Source organism: Notolabrus celidotus, chromosome 18 (genome assembly GCF_009762535.1).
Source record: "Notolabrus celidotus isolate fNotCel1 chromosome 18, fNotCel1.pri, whole genome shotgun sequence".
In the NCBI taxonomy this organism is placed as follows: Eukaryota; Metazoa; Chordata; class Actinopteri; order Labriformes; family Labridae; genus Notolabrus; species Notolabrus celidotus.
Genome location: NC_048289.1, coordinates 19,764,525 through 19,781,812, shown reverse-complemented (window position 1 = coordinate 19,781,812; position 17,288 = coordinate 19,764,525). Strand labels below are relative to the sequence as shown.

Sequence of the window (17,288 nt, the reverse complement as noted above, 5' to 3'; positions counted from 1 at the left end):
AATGAAGATGCAAATACCTTCATTCCAGCGTTCCAGTTTGTCTTTCTGTGCATTCTTCTCCAGCCTCGGGCGGCCTCTTCGGCGTTTCATCGGTGTAATCGGTGTCTTGTCCTCCTGTTCCTCCTCCTCCTCTTCTTCTTCCTCCATCTCGCCCACTCTGCAGGTGCGTTCCAGCAGGGGCATAGGACGCTCATCCTCTGAGTTATCGAACGGCTCGTTCAGCACCTCTGTTGTCTCGGAGATGGTTTCTGTTGTAACGCTGCTGTTTATTCTCTTTCTCTTACGCCCTCTCTTCTTGAGCACAATGGTTCTCTGAAACACGAATAAAAGGAGACACAGGATGAAAAACAGAAATCGAAAACCTCCAGGAGAGCGGAGCAGCTACTGTAAAGTCTGAAAAACTGGGGCACTAGTTGGATGACCTCTGCTAGGATTCTGCAGAAATTCATTCAGGTTTTTTTTTTTTTTTTGTGTGCTAAATGTAAAATGTTAAAACCTCACTGTGAGACTAAATGGTTAAGCAATGCTGCCTGCTGTGGAAAACCACAAATGAGACAGGCAGAGTAAGCAGAAACCACAGTCTATATTTTACATACTCCAGTTGTTTCCCACCGGCTGCCTCCGACTCAACTGCTTTCCTCTCCGAAATCCTCCACAAGAGGAATGTGAAATCAATACTGTAACTAATGCACTAAATAAACTCCAGCAGCCAGTGTCGTTCTTTCTTTCCATACTGTTGCTGTTGAAAGAAGGTCTCCCTGACATCACGCAGCCGGCTGTAATATTATCTCCAGCACAAGGGGGCAGTGCCATATAGACGGAACAGATGTGAGAGGCACAGAGGAGGGCAGTAAATTAACCATGACCATTGACAATAGTACAAGGTTTAGGCTGCACAGCCTCGACACTAGCAGTGAAAACACAATCTATTATCTACAGCTGCAGGCACACTGGGAGGCTCCAGATGACAGGAGGAAGCCACTGAACCCTTCACTGAATTCATGAATATTTATCGAACCTTTCCATCTCACTAGAGTACACAACATGGTCCCTAATGAAGGAAAATATCTAATGATATACATTCAACTCCACTTTGTTCTTGAATAAAATCCCACATAATAAATAAGATGAACCCACAGGGGAGAACAGCTGACTCGAGGTGATGCAGAGAAGCATGATTCACATCAACAAACAGTAAGTCACCTTTCTCTTGGCTGCTAGCATCGCATGGGCTTTCGTCAGGATGGGCGGTGAGCCGTCCGAGCCGTCCGAGTCATCCTCGTCGTCATCAGCGTCCTCGTCGCTCACTTCCTGTTTCTGCTGGATGCGTCTGGTCCAGGACAGCGCAGGGCGTCGCTCGTACGTCCTGAAGGGGACCTTACAGTGGACTTTAGTGAGAGGCTGCCTGCTACCGTGAGTCATCATGAAGCCCTCTCTCTCCTCCTTCTCCCAGCAACTGGCCTGCTCCTTCAGCCGCTCAGCCTGGTAATTAAACAGACAAGACGCATTATCTCTGGGAGAGGCGCACGCACGCCTTCCAACATCTGAGCAATGAGGCTAATGGGAAAACAAGGGATTGGAATTAACATCATGACAAATGAATCGCTGCAGGTTCCTCCTGATAATAAGAGCAGCGTCCTGATTGGATGTCTGCCCGTCATGGAGGAAACATTTCCGTTAAGCAACCGTGGAGGGATTGCATTTCATGGAATATTCAGCACTATCAATTATGTAGTGAACTGATTTAGGGCAATTTTGCACAACATTAAGTGCCTGCTGACAGAGACAATGCTCTTCCCGGTAACGGCCTCTATTTGAACTCTCCAGCTAATCAAACAAACATCCAGTAATAGCATTGTAGGCAAGTGTAAACAAACAACTACTGTCTCCTGATTCAACCTACATCCATCTCTGCCTCTCTCTCCTCTTCAGACAGCACTGCATTGTGAGTGGTGGAAGGCGTCCAGTGCAGGGCGTCAGGGTCCACCTCGTTCTGCCGTGGGTTAGCCCTCAGGCTCTCCATGTGCCTTTGAATCAATCGCTCTCTTCTGATCAGCACAATCCTAGGTCACAGAGAGAAAAACGCCATGAGTTCATGTCCAGTAAAGATTGCACAAGCCAGGGTAGACACAGACGGTAGACGGAGGGTGATGTGTGGTTAAATATGAGCACAAAGACAAGATCTCGGAGACAGCAGGTGCTCCATGTCCTTGGGGGTGCTTAACCTGACTTACTTCTGTCAATATTCAGCAGCATTAATGGATATGCTGTTAAAAATACCCGCTGGCCTGGATAAGTCAGACAGCATGCAGAAGCGGCGGCGCAGGCTGAAGGAGACTGCGCCACGGAAACTGACCTGCCATCCTGTCTGTCAATCATGCCGAGCTGCTGGAGAGTAGCGGCGATGTCGTGCGGACACATCCCAGTGGCCCTGCTTATTCCTTTAACACTGATGTGTTTATCCGGGTGCTTATAAAGGTACTCCAGTATGACACTTTTCCAATATGCCAGGTAGGATAAGCGACCCAGATCTGACAGCGGCTTCTCCGGGGAGCCGGCTTGTCCTTCTTGCCTGGTGAGAAGGTAACCTAAAAAGACAAGATTCAAACAAAAACAAAATGCTTTAGTCAAGCTGGAGGCTGCTGCTGGGTGATTTCAGATTGCATTTCAATCCCTACACCCCCCTCCCTCATGGATTACATATTCATGTAAGGATGTGACACCAAACCCTGGTTGGGATTTCACCTTCAAATAGTATAAAGAGAGGCGAGGCAATCAGTTTTCCTCTCCTTCAACCTCTGTCAGACGCTATGATACATGCTGGCAAGGGCAACAAAGGAGGCTGAGAGAGTGGAGTAAAGAGGAAACAAAGCGACAGAGCGAAACAGAGAAGCAGCTGGATGTCATTGCTCACAAGAGACTGCACTTAGGGGAGATAACGAACAAGAAAAAAACCCAATACTAATATGTATCTGTGAGTAATTAGTTTTATAGCGGCCCTGTCAAGGGTCATCCATTATGAGCCGCATGAAATTAATTAATGGCTTTTAATGTGCACCCACTACCGAGAACCCAACAAGCAAATCTAATCACCAAACAGTGAACACATAATATTCCAGTAATCATGACAATATTCATTACTAAAGCTAAGAAGTGAGTGGCTGTGATAACAAACACTTAGCAATGAATACTCAAATATTTAATTAAAAAAATGTCATATTTCATTCAGTGTCATTTAACAACTATATTATCATTAATACGCTGATACAAAAGAGCCACTCTGAGTCCTCTGAATATTGATATGAAAGAGAACATTTTTCACCCACTGAAGCTGGGCTCTCAAAGCTACCTGAGACAAACTGTTCCTCTAATACAATCCAATATAACAGAAAATCTTAATCTAAACAACTTCCAGCTCCAAAGCTACATTTTCCAATAAAGCCTTCAAAGAGCTCAGGACTCAGCTGTGTTCAATCTCCCTTAATCCCTGTCTTTGTTATCAGCACACTCTCAATATCACAGATCCTCTTGCATCTCTGTGTCTCAATGGCTCCCAAAGTGAACAGGAAATCAAATGCTCCATTACAGCCCGCCCACCCTGCGCTCGCTCCTTTTTAATTTTTTTTTCTCCTCCTCCTTCTCTTCATCGCACACAAACTCTGCAAAGAGACAACTCCTGAAAACAATAAAACGCCTATAACGACAGAGGAAAAACTGCCTGCCTAAACACGGAAATCCACTCAAGGCAGCGGCTGTTTTCATATGTGGACCGCAAGGCTTTAAATATTGTATGTGCTGCATTTACTGGACTAAAACATAAAAGCATCTTCTACACCTGCTCACAAGTCAAGTAGAGAGAAATGAGGCATTTTCTATGAAATAGCTCTTCAAGCAGTGATTAGGCGAACACTATTGGTCATCAAATAATGTATGCAGCATGTAAGTAATGTTTCTAACTCTTAATCTTCTGTGATTGCCTAAGCACTGTAAATGAATGCTCTTGATTAGGCTACTTCAAAGCCTAACAAAACAACAGCACCTTGCCAAAAGCTACGAGATCCCCCTTTAATCTGAAAGTGTTTGTAAAGACCAGCAGAGAAAGAATAAGAAAAAACCTTAACGTAGTGGTCTAAAAAAGCATTAAAGAACTTACTGAAATCAATAAGGAACCTTCCAAATCCTTGCCTTTGGTACTGAGGCATGATCATTATGCAGGAGACATTGTACTTCTGCTGGCAAAGCTTTTCCTGAGGGAAGGAGAAACAGATCAAGTATGTCAGAGCTCTGCTGAAGCTGGCAATTTACTGCACCTGCCATTGTCCTTGTCTGCAGCCGTGCATGTGCACACGCACGCAAGCCGCACAGACAGGGTGATGAGCTGCACTAAAAAACTATCACTCTGCTCTGAGTTATGGCTCAAACAAATCGTAATCATCTCTTAGTGGGTTTAACTGTGAGTTTGTTTTGTTTTTTTTGAAGGTGGGGTTGATTTTACCTTTGTTAGGGGACATGCAGCAAATGTGATTCAAACCAGTGACCTTTGCAGCAATGACTACAGCCCTGTATGTGGTGCAGGGGTGCGATGAGCAGGGTGGTCAGGGGTGGTATAGGCCCCGCTTGAAATCTGAGTGGCAACCCCTGGTGCCATCTCAAAATTCTATACTATGATTGGCTATTTGCCTTGAAAGAGGCGGGATTTATGTTAAAACAAACTATTTGGGCTATGTTGCAACAAGCGGCAACCTATCTCAAACTATGAAGCCCATGAGGAAGTGTTATAAACTGCAATACATCGAGAATGCTTGAGGCTGGCTGCAGAAACACCGGAAACCACATAGACACCAATTCAAAAAAGACGATCTTTGCAGCATTAATAAACATGTTTACAGAAGATATTAAGATTACGAGTTTTTTCCCAAATAAGGACATGACTGACTTGACTCCCAGACGGGAACACACAGCTATTGGCTAGGAGGCTCAAACTCCTAGAGAGATCCGCATTTCCAATATGGCTGCCGCAATCGATTGGCTTCACAACAGCGCTCAGGAACAGACGGGTGACGTCACGGATATGATGTCCATTATTTACACAGTCTACAGTTGCAACAGACTGTGTTTACATTCTTATTGGCTTTGCTGCATTATTTATTATCTTGTGCTTCCTATAGCAAAAATAATTAAATTAGCAAGTTAAGAATTTGGAAGCTTAACTTTTACTTTTTTTTTAATTAGAGGGAAAAAAAACACTTTGTTTTTACGTTTTATGCTTAAATCAAACATTTTTGGCATTTTTTCTGGGTTACTCTATTTCTTTAACAAGCCTGCTAAAAAGACAGCTTGATGAACTCACATTTTTAACATATTTATCTGTTCAGGGATATTGCTACAACAGATGGTAAGCATGTTTTTAGTTAATTCCTGATTTTTTGGGATTATTACATAACTCGTTGGATCATTAAAATGTCAAACACTGTGAAAAGGTGTCAAATTCTCATCTCCAATTTTCTATTTGTGGTTAAAACTGTCCAAATTCTACAGTGAATACATCTAGGAATGTAAAACAGCGTGTTTGCTCGCTTTAAAAGGTCAGAGCCAACACATTTTTTCCTCTTTTCCTTGACTAATCAATTTCTCCTCGTAATCACTTAAACACCACACTGAATAAGTTGAACAGAAGTTACAAACACAGGTTTACTGTATCGGTAGCATTCGAAAAATGACGTGAGGTTTTTCTTCATTTCCCATTTAATGGTTGTGTAATTCTTACCTTGGAGAAATAGCCCACAAGATGACAGCCTTTCTCATCATTCTTTGTAAGTATGTAGAAAAGGAAAGGCTCCACATCATAATACAAGGTCTTGTGATCCAGGAAAAGCTTGGCTAACAGGCAGAGGTTTTGGCAGAATAGTTTGCTGACATTTCCATCAACCTAAACACGGAATAAAAAAGAGCAAGGGTACAGTGTTCAAACAGCTTCCATTTTTTTTCTCTCCCTCCTCTTCCCAGAACCCATTCAGTGGAATCTCATGCAGCATACAGTTATTGCTTTATTGCTGTAAAGGGAAGCTGACCTCAAATACGGATAGGTCGTCCTTTCTGTAGATTTCATTGGCTGGTGGGTGGAACCAGCCACACTTCTTTGTGTGTCTCTGGAGAATGTTTTTGCTTCTCATGTACTTCAGACAGAACTCGCACAGATAAAGCTTTTGTAATCTGACCAAGACAAAAGAGAGAGCCAGGGTTTATACCTCAGTGTGAAAGAGGGTTTTTAAAAGGATATTGAAATAAAATATGAGTCCGGTAACAAAGAAGAGAATTTGTTATTTAAAAGAAGCATTACCTTGAGTATTCAGGTGGGTAAGGCGATGAGTACCAGGTCTGAATCTCGTACTTCCCAAATTCAATGACAGCAGGGCATCGCATGGAGTCTGTATTCATTAGAGATCCAGTTCTCTGTGACAGGATCAAATAAAAGCACATGGATAAATGTGGTGACCCGCATCATTCAGTCTTACACTGTCACCAGTCCATTGAATGGCATTATAAAGATTTACAGTTCACATGTCTAAACAAAAGATACAGCGAATCTGATCAAAACATGACACCAGAACACTCTAAAGTAATTATAGCGTCTCTGCTGATGGGTGCGCTTTCGCTCCATTAGCTTCAGGCGGAGCAGTGCCAAAATACTGGCACATAAGTGTTGAACACTTCAAAGTGTATCTCCTAAATCAAGGTAATACTTTTAATTGAGTATTAATTTGATTGTTGTTACCAGTGCTTTATGAGGGCCGGTACGTAAAACAGCCACTTCTAATTCTAACTGGATCTGGACTTTTCGGTGTACCAGGGCTCCTTGTAGCCTTTCCTGTCCTCTCCATATTACAGATTCTCTGAAGAGCACTTTAAATACATTAATGTTGGCGCACTACTTGACACTGCTGACCTTCCGTGGGCATTACCGAACAATCACCTGTCTGTAACGCCAACTTGTGAGTTCTTTGCAGTGTGATAAATGAGGAACATCTGAGTAAAAACAACAGTGATGTTGTCCTGGCTCCAAAAAGGGCATAAAGAGAATACAATAGATATAATAGAATAGAATAGATTGTACTTTATTGATCCCAGAAGGGAAATTCAGGTGTCTGGCAGATAAAATTATAAAAAAATCACATAAAACAAGTAATTCAGGTGTCTGTCAGCTCATCTCCCTTTGGCTAGAGAGTTATGAAGCCTAATGGCTGCAGGTATTAATGGTTGATAAAAACAAACTGATACTGGCTGCACTGTATACAAGACAACAAGTGAATAAGAGTAGTACCGGCACCTATTTCTCATCCACTTCAAGCACTGCTTGTTACCCACATCTACCCTTAAAGCATCAAACTGTAAAGTTACTCTAAAACCTACTCAAGTGAGTAGTTACAAGAAAGAAAATTAGATGACCTCTGTACAAGTGAGAGGGAGGAAAGATATCTAATCATATTTTGAGGGGTGACCCCAAATAGTCGAATATTCGACGATTCGTTCTAGCGAGCCTTAGTCGACTGCCAATCTCATTGTCGAATATTTGCATATGAAACGTGGATCATTCCATTCAAACCATGGGGGTGCTCAATATCTAATTTTACATTATTTTCCTGCTTCCCGTAAAAATAGTATCTCATTTAGCCTATTTTTATATAGATGTAGACTTATTTAATGTAATTCTGAGAACAGCTCTTGAAGTGTTAAATCTCCTTAAAGTGGTAATTAAATCTCCCCTGGTAATTAAAGGTGGATCATTTAGCGGGAGCTGTGGAGCAGACGTACCTCAGCTGGCCTTTAAATCTTTCTACGTTCATGGTAGCTCAAAATGTCAGAAATAAAACTTCAGCTGATCCTAAAAATAGTGATGAAGATGAGGAGCAGCTTCATGAAGAGGGCTGTGAGATCAAGGATTACCGGACCACACAAAAACTATACGGGGCCAAACGAACGAGGAGGGATACCCAAAGCTGCAAAGCCTCAAAAACAATCCACAGCATCCCATCCACCTCCACGCCATCAGAGAGGATATTCTCAAAGACAGGATTTACAGTCAACAAAGCAAGGAGCGCACTTCTGCCCGTACACATGATGGTTTTCCTCACGTACAATTTGAAAAGACTCACGCGGATAAAGACGCGATGAAAGACTGTTTTAAAAGGTACTGTTAAGAGATTTAAAAACCCTCTAGCTGGTTCAGGTTTGATTTTGAACATTATAAACATGTTTAGCCTTAAGTTGGACAAACTACCCTCCGCAGTGCTGCTCTCCGCTGTGTGAACACTGTTTAAATATCTCCTGATTCCTTATTCTATAACGGCGCGTTGTTCCATGTTTAACGGATGGCAGCCTTATTTGAGTTTTCTCTCCATCACCTCGTTGTTTTTGCAATATAGATTTAAAAAAATCTAAGTTTTATACTTATAATATTCTGTTGGTCCTTTTAAATTTAAGCCACGAGTCTCTTAAATGTAAAGGGTTATGCGTAATATTGTCATGCGGTCACCATCATGCAGACTTTGGGTCAATAAGGAAAAACAAACATTTGACTATTTGTCGACTATGGGCAAAATCTGATGAATCAGATTCGACTAAGCAAATCCTTAGTCGGGCTCACCCCTAATATTTTGATTTGTTTTTCCTTTCCTTTCTTGTTTTTATTTTGTGTTTATTTATATTTATTTAATTCATTTATTGTTTAATATAATCATCATTTTGTTGCGATGAAATAGATAAGTGACAAGGTTATTTTTTTATTTGACCCTTTTCCTTTCATTTTATTTATTTATTTATTTATATATTCATTTTTCTTTCTTTCCTTTCTCTTGTTTATTTTGATTAGTTTTTCCTTTCCTTTCTTTTTTTCTTTTGTATTTATTTTGTTTATTTATTTATATTTATTTAATTCAATGTATTTATTGTTTAATATTATCATTATTTTGTATCCATGACATAGATAAGTGACAATATTTTTTTATTTGACCCTTTTCTTTTCATTTTATTTATTTATTTATATATTAATTTTGCTTCTTTCCTTTCTCTTGTTTAGTGAATCATATACACTATTTTTCTGATTTATTCGTATATACAATTTTGCAAATGTATGAATGTTACAAAAAGATGATAAAATAAATAAAATTGTAAATCTTTTTTTTTTTTTTAAACTACTCAAGTGTCCATGTTGGGCAGACAAGTTCATATAATAACGATATAATACTTTGAGACTCAAAAATCATCTGTCTACAACACAGGTTGCCATGACATAACAATGGCAGAGGTGTTGTGGCTAAAAATGTCTCCCATTTGGATGTTTTCTAGGTTTCTATATGAGCCATACTAGTGAATATGTGCTAATGAAAGTATTTGGGGGATTAGCTCAGTCATTATGGGGTGAATGAGGGATGAATTTCTGTTAAAACTAGCTTAAGCTGCTAGCATGAATTCTATCAGGCAGAAGTGGCTTCAGCTAAACCCTAAACACAAAAGACTGCTGGGTAAAAAACTTCTTACTCCATCTTTATAATTTATAAAATACTGGAGGGATTTGACTAAAGGTTGAAAATATGCATCAAAACTTCAATAAGAACCAAGTTTCAACTTCACTATTCTCACCTGTGCAGCACGTTCTTGGACATCCGTGAACGTCTCGATGTCCTCCTCTGTGACGTGCTCTCTGGACATGGCTGCGAATTCCGCTCGAGCCTCCTGCTTCACACACAGCTCCCCGTTGTGGCCTGTTACGGGCACAATAACACAACATCAACACATCAGATAGCGCATCAACACTCAGTCTGTTTGAAGCAGCCATGGCAGAATAATCTCATAAATGCATTCTATGCAAATGTGCTTATACTGTGAGTGCTGCTGCTGCTGCTGCTGCTGAGCCTGTTTGAGGCCGTCTCTCTGAGGAATTTCATAATGTATCATCTTTGCATGTTTATATGAAAATCCCTAATGTAATGAAGTGAAACTAAATCACTCTAATTGCGTAACCGCTTTCATATGCTTAGTCATCCACCAAGACAGTTTCCCATGAATGAAGAAAGCGGATGCAGTGAAGGGAGCGAGTGTCGACATGAAAAGCAACTGATGTTGGAAAGCAGGCAGTAATTTAATGAAAGACATCAACACTGTGACTTAACCACCAAAACAAAAAGCCATTACAAATGGATGTGATGTGTCATTAACATATTTATGGAAATGTGCTGTTGGGGTAATAAGTGTTTATGCAGTTTATTGTTTAGAACAGCTTGAAACGTATATCCGTTAGTTTCTGCTGCGTGTTATTTTTTAAGAAGTGACTCGGCTCCTGGAGACAGTGAAATGTGAGGGTTACTCTTCTCCTGGCTATAATCATCATGTCAGCTCTGAGTCAACTTGGGTGGGTGAATCACTGGGTTGTATGTGTCTAATGACCGCTGGAAGTGAGGTTGAGTGGAGACAGAGATTTCAAGGGTGAGGGTGGGATGGAGGAAGAAGAGCGCCGATGTGACTACAGCCTCTACTGGGCCGCGATCACAACATGCGCACTACTGCAGAGGGGTCAAGGACAGAGCGAAAGGAGCAACATGAGGGAGTTAGTGGGCCATGCACTATGACAAAAAGCCAACGGGCAAGAGGATGGAAGCCACGTGAACTCCGCAGCCAAGTCAAAAAACGCAACGAAACTGGGTTAAGAAACTAAAAGAATTCAAATTAGGCAGAAGATTAGTAGTCTGTTAGGATGTTGAGGGTGTCTTCTCAAAGAAAAGATTAGCTCTAGTCTGGAAAAAAAAAACTGCGAGTGTCAAGCTTTAAAAAAAAAATAAAGAAGAAGCTTAAAGGTGTGGAGGCGCAGGTCTTGGCTGGAGTTGCGAGCCTTGCTTACCATGATTATTCTCAGGCTTAATTCTTCCGTCTGTCAAGTCTCCCTTTCCTGTTGAGGGGGCTCCCTTCTGAGGGCTCACTTTATACCTCAGCCTGCCTAGCGTCCTGTGCTTTTTAAGGAAGGGGTTACGCTTGAAATGACTGACCATCTTAAATGGGTGTCCTCTGGGTCGGCCCGGCCCAGCAGACGTGGAGTGTAACCTATTTCTATGAAACTCGTTCTTTCCAAGGCGCTGGGGCCCTGTTTTGGACGCATGGGGGGAGTCTTGCTTATGGTGCATGCGCTTTGGCGGCGCGTAGCAGTGTAGTCTCTTTTTCCGCGACTGTCCCTGAGTGGTAAAAATGTGAGAGAGTCCGTCAAATAGTCCCTTAAGTTGGCTGCTATTGCAGAGACTACTCAGGGAGGGGACACTAGACTGGCTGGAGGAGCTCTGAGGGGAGTTAGCGGAGGTGGAGCTGCTGGACACCTGCGAGGGGGGGCTAAGGCCTGGCAACGTAGGGGCGGGAGGGAGTGCAGAAGACGAGGGGGTTATCTTTTGAGTGACATCAGCAGCGAAGGCAAACGGCTCTGGTGGCGGGGACAGTTTGGGCGGACCCTGGTCTTTTGAGCTCAACTGACTGGTGGGCGAGTCTACGGATACAGCTCGCGTGCGACGGCCCACGGGAGAGGGGGTAAAGAATTTGGAAAGCCCATCGATAAGCCCTTTGGTTTTCTTGTTAACGGTGAGTGTAGCTGGGGTGGAGGTGGGCGTGAGGGGGGGAGTGGGGGTGGGGGTGGAGGTGGTGAATTGGGTGGCGTCGACCGCACAACAGGGGTCTGCAACAGCCAATCTGTCTCTGGCGTCCTTCACAGATGCAGCATGACCAGATGAAGGTGTAGGACAGACGGTAATCTTTTGACCCCTACCAGGTGACCCCCTTCCTCCAAGTGCTACCATGGAGCCGTCACCACTGGTTACAGACCTGCAGACACAAACAAACAAGGTTTCCAGTACACAACCAGTACAGTTACAAGACACTTGCTCTTATTTACATTCTATGCTACTTTAAAGTTGTTCACACAGTGAGTGGTAACTTTGCAAGTTAAGAATTTATAAGGCAATGCTATAAAAGCATCACAATATGAAGAGCTGCACCACAAAAAGCTGCAAAATAAACCTTCTGCTTTCTCATTCATGCATTAATTACAGCAAACTAAAACTATATCAATGTACATTTTTTAATTAGAGCTTCTACTAATGCTGTTGTGACATTTGGCAGATCTAAAAACATTTATTAAATCATGAGCGACGAGAACATTTGCATCCAAAAATATCTGTAGTGCTTCAATAAATAGAGACTCATTATTTTTCATTAAAATAAAGGATTAATTTGCTTTCTCTCTACAAACAAACAAGGTGAACCTTAAAAATTCAGGATGGAAACATGATATGTGTTTGCATAAAACAGTAACTGTAACTAGGGATGGGTACCGAATTCTGTACTTTTATAGGTACCGACTAAATTCTACCGAGTACCGATTCACGTAAAATCAAACAGTACCATGTTTCGGTACCTAAATGCATCCTTGTGATTGTGAGGGAGAGGAAGAATAGGCGATTTTTCATACTTTCGCCCTGTAATCGGGTGGACGTCTCTGCTCTCTGCTATCTGCCTCTGCACAGGAGTGCGCCAAATGGACTCCAGCTGATACGGACGTGCTGGACTCCAGCGGCAACAGCCTCTACTACTCGTCTCATCACTATCACCTCTCTCTCTTACTCTCCTCTATCCCTCTTTCGAGACCCAACTCGGTCGAGGCATGATGGCTGTCTAACATGAGTCTGGTTCTGCCTGAGGTTTCTGCCTGTTAAAAGGAAGTTTTTCCTCGCCACTGTAACTAGCTAAATACTGTGATGTGCAATGCTCATGGTGGATTAAGGTGGGGTCAGACTGAGTCTTACACTGTCTTGAAGTTGGGTCTCTGTTCATAATTTGACATAGAGTGGTCTAGACCTCCTATGTTTGTAAAAGCGTCTTGAGATAACTTTTGTTGTGATTTGGCGCTATACAAATAAAGGTTGATTGATTTATTGAAACAGAGCCTGCAGCTGACGGCGCCTGCACTCACCGCGAGGCAGAGCAGGAGGATTAAGTTGAGACTGACTATCTCACTCCGACTACCTGCCCTGTTTATAACCGTTCCTGTGTGCGTGAATGCTCAACTAGTAAGTTGTGTGTCCTGTTATTATAAAGAGACGGAGAACTGACTTTTTCCCGTCCGCAGTCATTCAAGTGTGTTCATTGATAAACTCCCGAAAGAGCAAATAGACACCACGAACATGTGTCAGCTAATATATCTAATCACCTATATAATCCTGTTTCTGTTAATTTCATGTTAAATGAAAGAAATATGTTAAATTAAAACATTTTGAGATTTTACTATTAAACAAATTAACATTTATTACTACATAAACACACAAAAGTACAGAAAATAGGTACTGTTGAGTACCGGTACCGATTCCCAGGTACCGGGTATCGGTACCGTACCGGTTCAAATGTGAAAGGTACCCATCCCTAACTTTAACTGCATCTTTCTTAGCTTTTTTCTAGCAACGTCCCCAGCATTATGTAAGCAGTTGATCTGGACAGCATGCAGGAATAATATTCCGGTCCTTTTCATAACTTACATTCTTTGTTTGAGCTTATTCCTGGGCCTTCCGATTGGCTTTGCATATCGACGTTTGATCTGATCGGCTTTCTTGTGCAGCAGCTTCTTCCCATTCTCCTTCGGCCTGCAGACTTGGCAGACCCAGGTTCCTGGAGGGTGTCCAAACATAGAGAGAGGGGACCGTTTAGGTGGGTTCATCAATTCAGAGGACATACAGTACATTCATTCGAAACATTTCCTTTAATACCGAGAGCTGGCGCGCATCCCGCCCTGCTCACAATGACAATCAATTACTCAGCACAAAGCGAAAATCCATAAGAAAAACATTGGGTCAATTCTCTGTCCAGTGAAATAGACTTCATGTCGGCTTGTTGAGCGGAGCTATGTGACTTGTATGAATTGCCTGCCAAATGTCCTACTACAGTACGTGCACCATCATTACAAGCCTCGCTGTAGGGTCAGTACTGTAATCCAGAGATAGCACATCTCCCCGGGGATGCTGGAATAATTTGATATGCATGCAAAGCTCCTAATAAGCCACCGCTGCCTCTCTGTGTGCTGAGTGACAGCCCCCAAACGTCCGTGTGTGAAGAAAAGGCTTTGAAATGACAGCAGAGAGGGAAAGAGAGAAGCCAGACAGTGTAAACACCTCACCTTTTGGCATTCTTGAAAGCGGCGGGTCGCAGCATTCCATGTGAAAGCCCCGATCACATGAATCGCAGAATAGCATCTCATCCTGAAAGGAAATAGCAGGCAAGTGTAAGGGATGTCCCTGCTGCATACATGTAACACTCCCACCCTGTCATTTAAAATCTTTGGGAAAAATATGAGCCCAATTGTGCATATGAGGGAACTTTACAAATGTGAGGGAAAACCAACAAATCCTTAGGGATGCACAAAATGAGATCTACAACACCTGTATGCAACGTTATACTTACAGCATTCTTCCCCTGTATTCGACAGGAGCTGCAGGTTTTGCATTCAATACACTGCCATCGTAATCTCTTCACATTTGAGGTTAGTTCGGGGGAAAACTTCAGACATGATGGATGCCCTTCGGGAAGCAATCGAAAATGCATATTAGCATATCACATTTAAAGCAGCATTGACAGTGTCACAAAGCTAGAGACCAGGCTTCCCATTTATTCACACAGAGAGGTGAAATATTAACATATTACATCATCAAACAACAATGGCAGGCCTGTGTGTCCGCAACACTTTTCTCCCCCCTCCGCCACAAGTTGTGTCTAAAAAACAGTATGATCAAACATCTGAGCCGCTAATTACAGATAATTTGATCTTAATGAGGCAGAAACAGTAGCAGCACTCTTTCTAATGGAGGCCGATCCATGAAAGTCATGTAAAAGCTTGCCTTCTCTCTCACCCGGCTCCCTCTCATGGTTGTAAAACAGCTGTTTTACAGTGAGAGCACAATTTGTGTACACTAGGAGCAGTTAATGAAAACCACCTCGTTGCTACTTAGTCAAATTTGAGCTATAAAAATGTCACCAGGAGAACAATTCCGTACGGCATTTAAAATAATTGTTCAAACATAAATGACTCCTTGGCAGAGGTAATTTTATGGGGGGGTTAGCAGCTTTATCTGGAACAAAAGAACAGTAAAGGAAATGCCACCAATCTGCAGCAGGAAAAGAGTTGATCTTTGATCTGCTGTGGCTGATGCACTCTATACCGAGAATATGAATTGAGCGAAAATGACTCGGGTGATTTCAGATTCTAACGGCCACTTATGGAAGCATCTGCCCTTCTTCAGCCCGCTGAGGGTTGCAAGCAATTTGGATCCCTCTAGCCACTCCATTTGAACATTGTTCTTCCATTAAATCCCTGAAAGGGGAGTGAAAAATGTGGAGCAAGGATGTGACATCTGTTTAACTGATGTTGAGATCTGCTGCTAACAGGGTTGGGGGGACAGGAGAGGAAACTGTGTAGTTCAAGACAATAGAAATATATGTTTGATCAAACGGTTCACTGGAGTAGCTTTGATATCTCAAGTGATTTAGGTTATTGGAGCTAATTTTCCATACCGATGAGCAACTATACTATATGAAAATCTTATATTTAAGTGCATGTGTAATGTAGGGTACAATTTTTCAGGTATTTCAATAAAAATGTATAGAATTACACAGAAATGGATATAGGCATGGGAACTTTTATGTACAAATGTGCAGGGGGGGACTATGTAAGGGGGTACAGGCAAGAGTGCCTGAGCACACGGGCGCCCCTAAATGTACATGTAACTTATTATTTGCGTTATTTATTTCTGCTAATCAACACATGACCTATATATTTTGCTTTGATTCTTGTTATTTGTCTATCAGAGAAATCAAGTTTTTTTGTTGTTTTTTTGGGGGGAGGCCCTGGGGAGGGGGAAAAAAGGGGGGGGGCACTGCATTGGAGATGGACGATGAAAAGAGGGAGAGATATGGACACTGGCAGGCTGTGTGAAATGGTTGAAAACTGTATGTCATGATGATTGAAAACAATGTAAAACTGTTGATGTATGTCTGAATGCGGGGCTCTGAAAATAAAAAAAATAAAAAATAAAATTAAACATTAACCCAAATTAACATTTGGCTACATTCTTTTCTTGTGCTAAAGCAGCTGGACTTTTTTAACAGATATTCATGCTATCCACCCGAACTTGCCACTCTCCTCTCCCTACCATGTCTCAATAAGACCAGGTAATAATTCTATATGACCAGTATCTTCCATAGCATTACAATAATAGCATGCATAACATTATGTTTTGTATCTCTAGAAATGATTGCATTCAAATGTAAGTTAGAGAAGAGGAAGGCATCGTTTCTCCATTTGACAGATTCATTATCTGCAATGTGTCAATAGAATCGACTTAAAGCTCCAGTGAGGAACGTTTACAATTTCCGTCAATTTTTGGTCCTCCTCTGGACAAACTGTACCTCCTACCTCTACTGATTTTATCACATACATGAGTATGTAGTGTTTTTTTAAACCCAAAAATCTAAAGCTTAAAGTTTTAATTTTAAATTTAAATTTAAAGCTTTAAATCTTAAACTTTTGACATTGTCATATGTGGTGTTTTTTTTTGTTTAGTCTAATTCTTAACTTGTTTTTGGTACTTTCATTCCTTTTATTATTATTTGTTTGATAATCTATTTATTTATATTTTTTGTATGAATATATTATTATTTCCATGTGCATGTATGTGCATGTATGTATATATATGTATGTGTATATATGTATGTATGTGGGTGGATCTGGATATATATGTATATATATTTGTATTTTTATACTTACTGCTCTTTTACCCTTTTCAATTAATTATATTTTGATATTCACCTACTCATTGTTTTATAGTTTCACTATTATTTATTTTTTCCTGCTTGAGTGCTTATCAATCTTTTATTTTAAGTTATTGTCACATATTATTGGCTTGTTTCTTTATTAATTTAATTCATGTGTTTCTTATGCAAAAACATCACTTCCTTGAATTGTTTGCATTGATCTTTTTTTGTAATGTGTCAAAATCTAAAAAAAGGTCTTTGAAAAATAAAAAAAATACAAATTTAAACTTAAAGTGAGGAACGTTTCCAATTTCCATCATTTTTTTTGCCTCCTGTGGACAAACTGTACCTCCTACCTCTACTGATTTTACCATATAGATGAGTATGTAGCGTTTGTTTAAACCCAAAAATCTAAAGCTTAAAGTTTAAATTTTAAATTTAAATCTTTAAATTTTAAACTT

The 17,288-nt window shown here is 41.2% G+C and overlaps 1 protein-coding gene across 5 annotated transcripts in view; it reads right to left on the bottom strand.

Annotated features, from left to right (window-relative positions):
* kat6b (K(lysine) acetyltransferase 6B) overlaps positions 1-17,288 on the bottom strand; it is a 31,241-nt gene that overhangs the window by 4,227 nt on the left and 9,726 nt on the right. For 3 of the 5 annotated variants that reach the window (XM_034707248.1, XM_034707250.1, XM_034707249.1), the window contains exons 4-16: positions 14,482-14,597; positions 14,198-14,279; positions 13,563-13,692; positions 10,895-11,856; positions 9,640-9,761; positions 6,341-6,453; positions 6,072-6,213; positions 5,768-5,929; positions 4,154-4,247; positions 2,357-2,588; positions 1,904-2,063; positions 1,204-1,482; positions 18-312 (exon numbers count right to left, since the gene is read on the bottom strand). In XM_034707248.1, the coding sequence (XP_034563139.1) occupies positions 18-312; positions 1,204-1,482; positions 1,904-2,063; positions 2,357-2,588; positions 4,154-4,247; positions 5,768-5,929; positions 6,072-6,213; positions 6,341-6,453; positions 9,640-9,761; positions 10,895-11,856; positions 13,563-13,692; positions 14,198-14,279; positions 14,482-14,597 (2,889 nt within the window). The remainder of the gene's footprint in view (positions 1-17; positions 313-1,203; positions 1,483-1,903; positions 2,064-2,356; positions 2,589-4,153; positions 4,248-5,767; positions 5,930-6,071; positions 6,214-6,340; positions 6,454-9,639; positions 9,762-10,894; positions 11,857-13,562; positions 13,693-14,197; positions 14,280-14,481; positions 14,598-17,288) is intronic. The other 2 variants (XM_034707251.1, XM_034707252.1) reach the window with 1 other exon arrangement.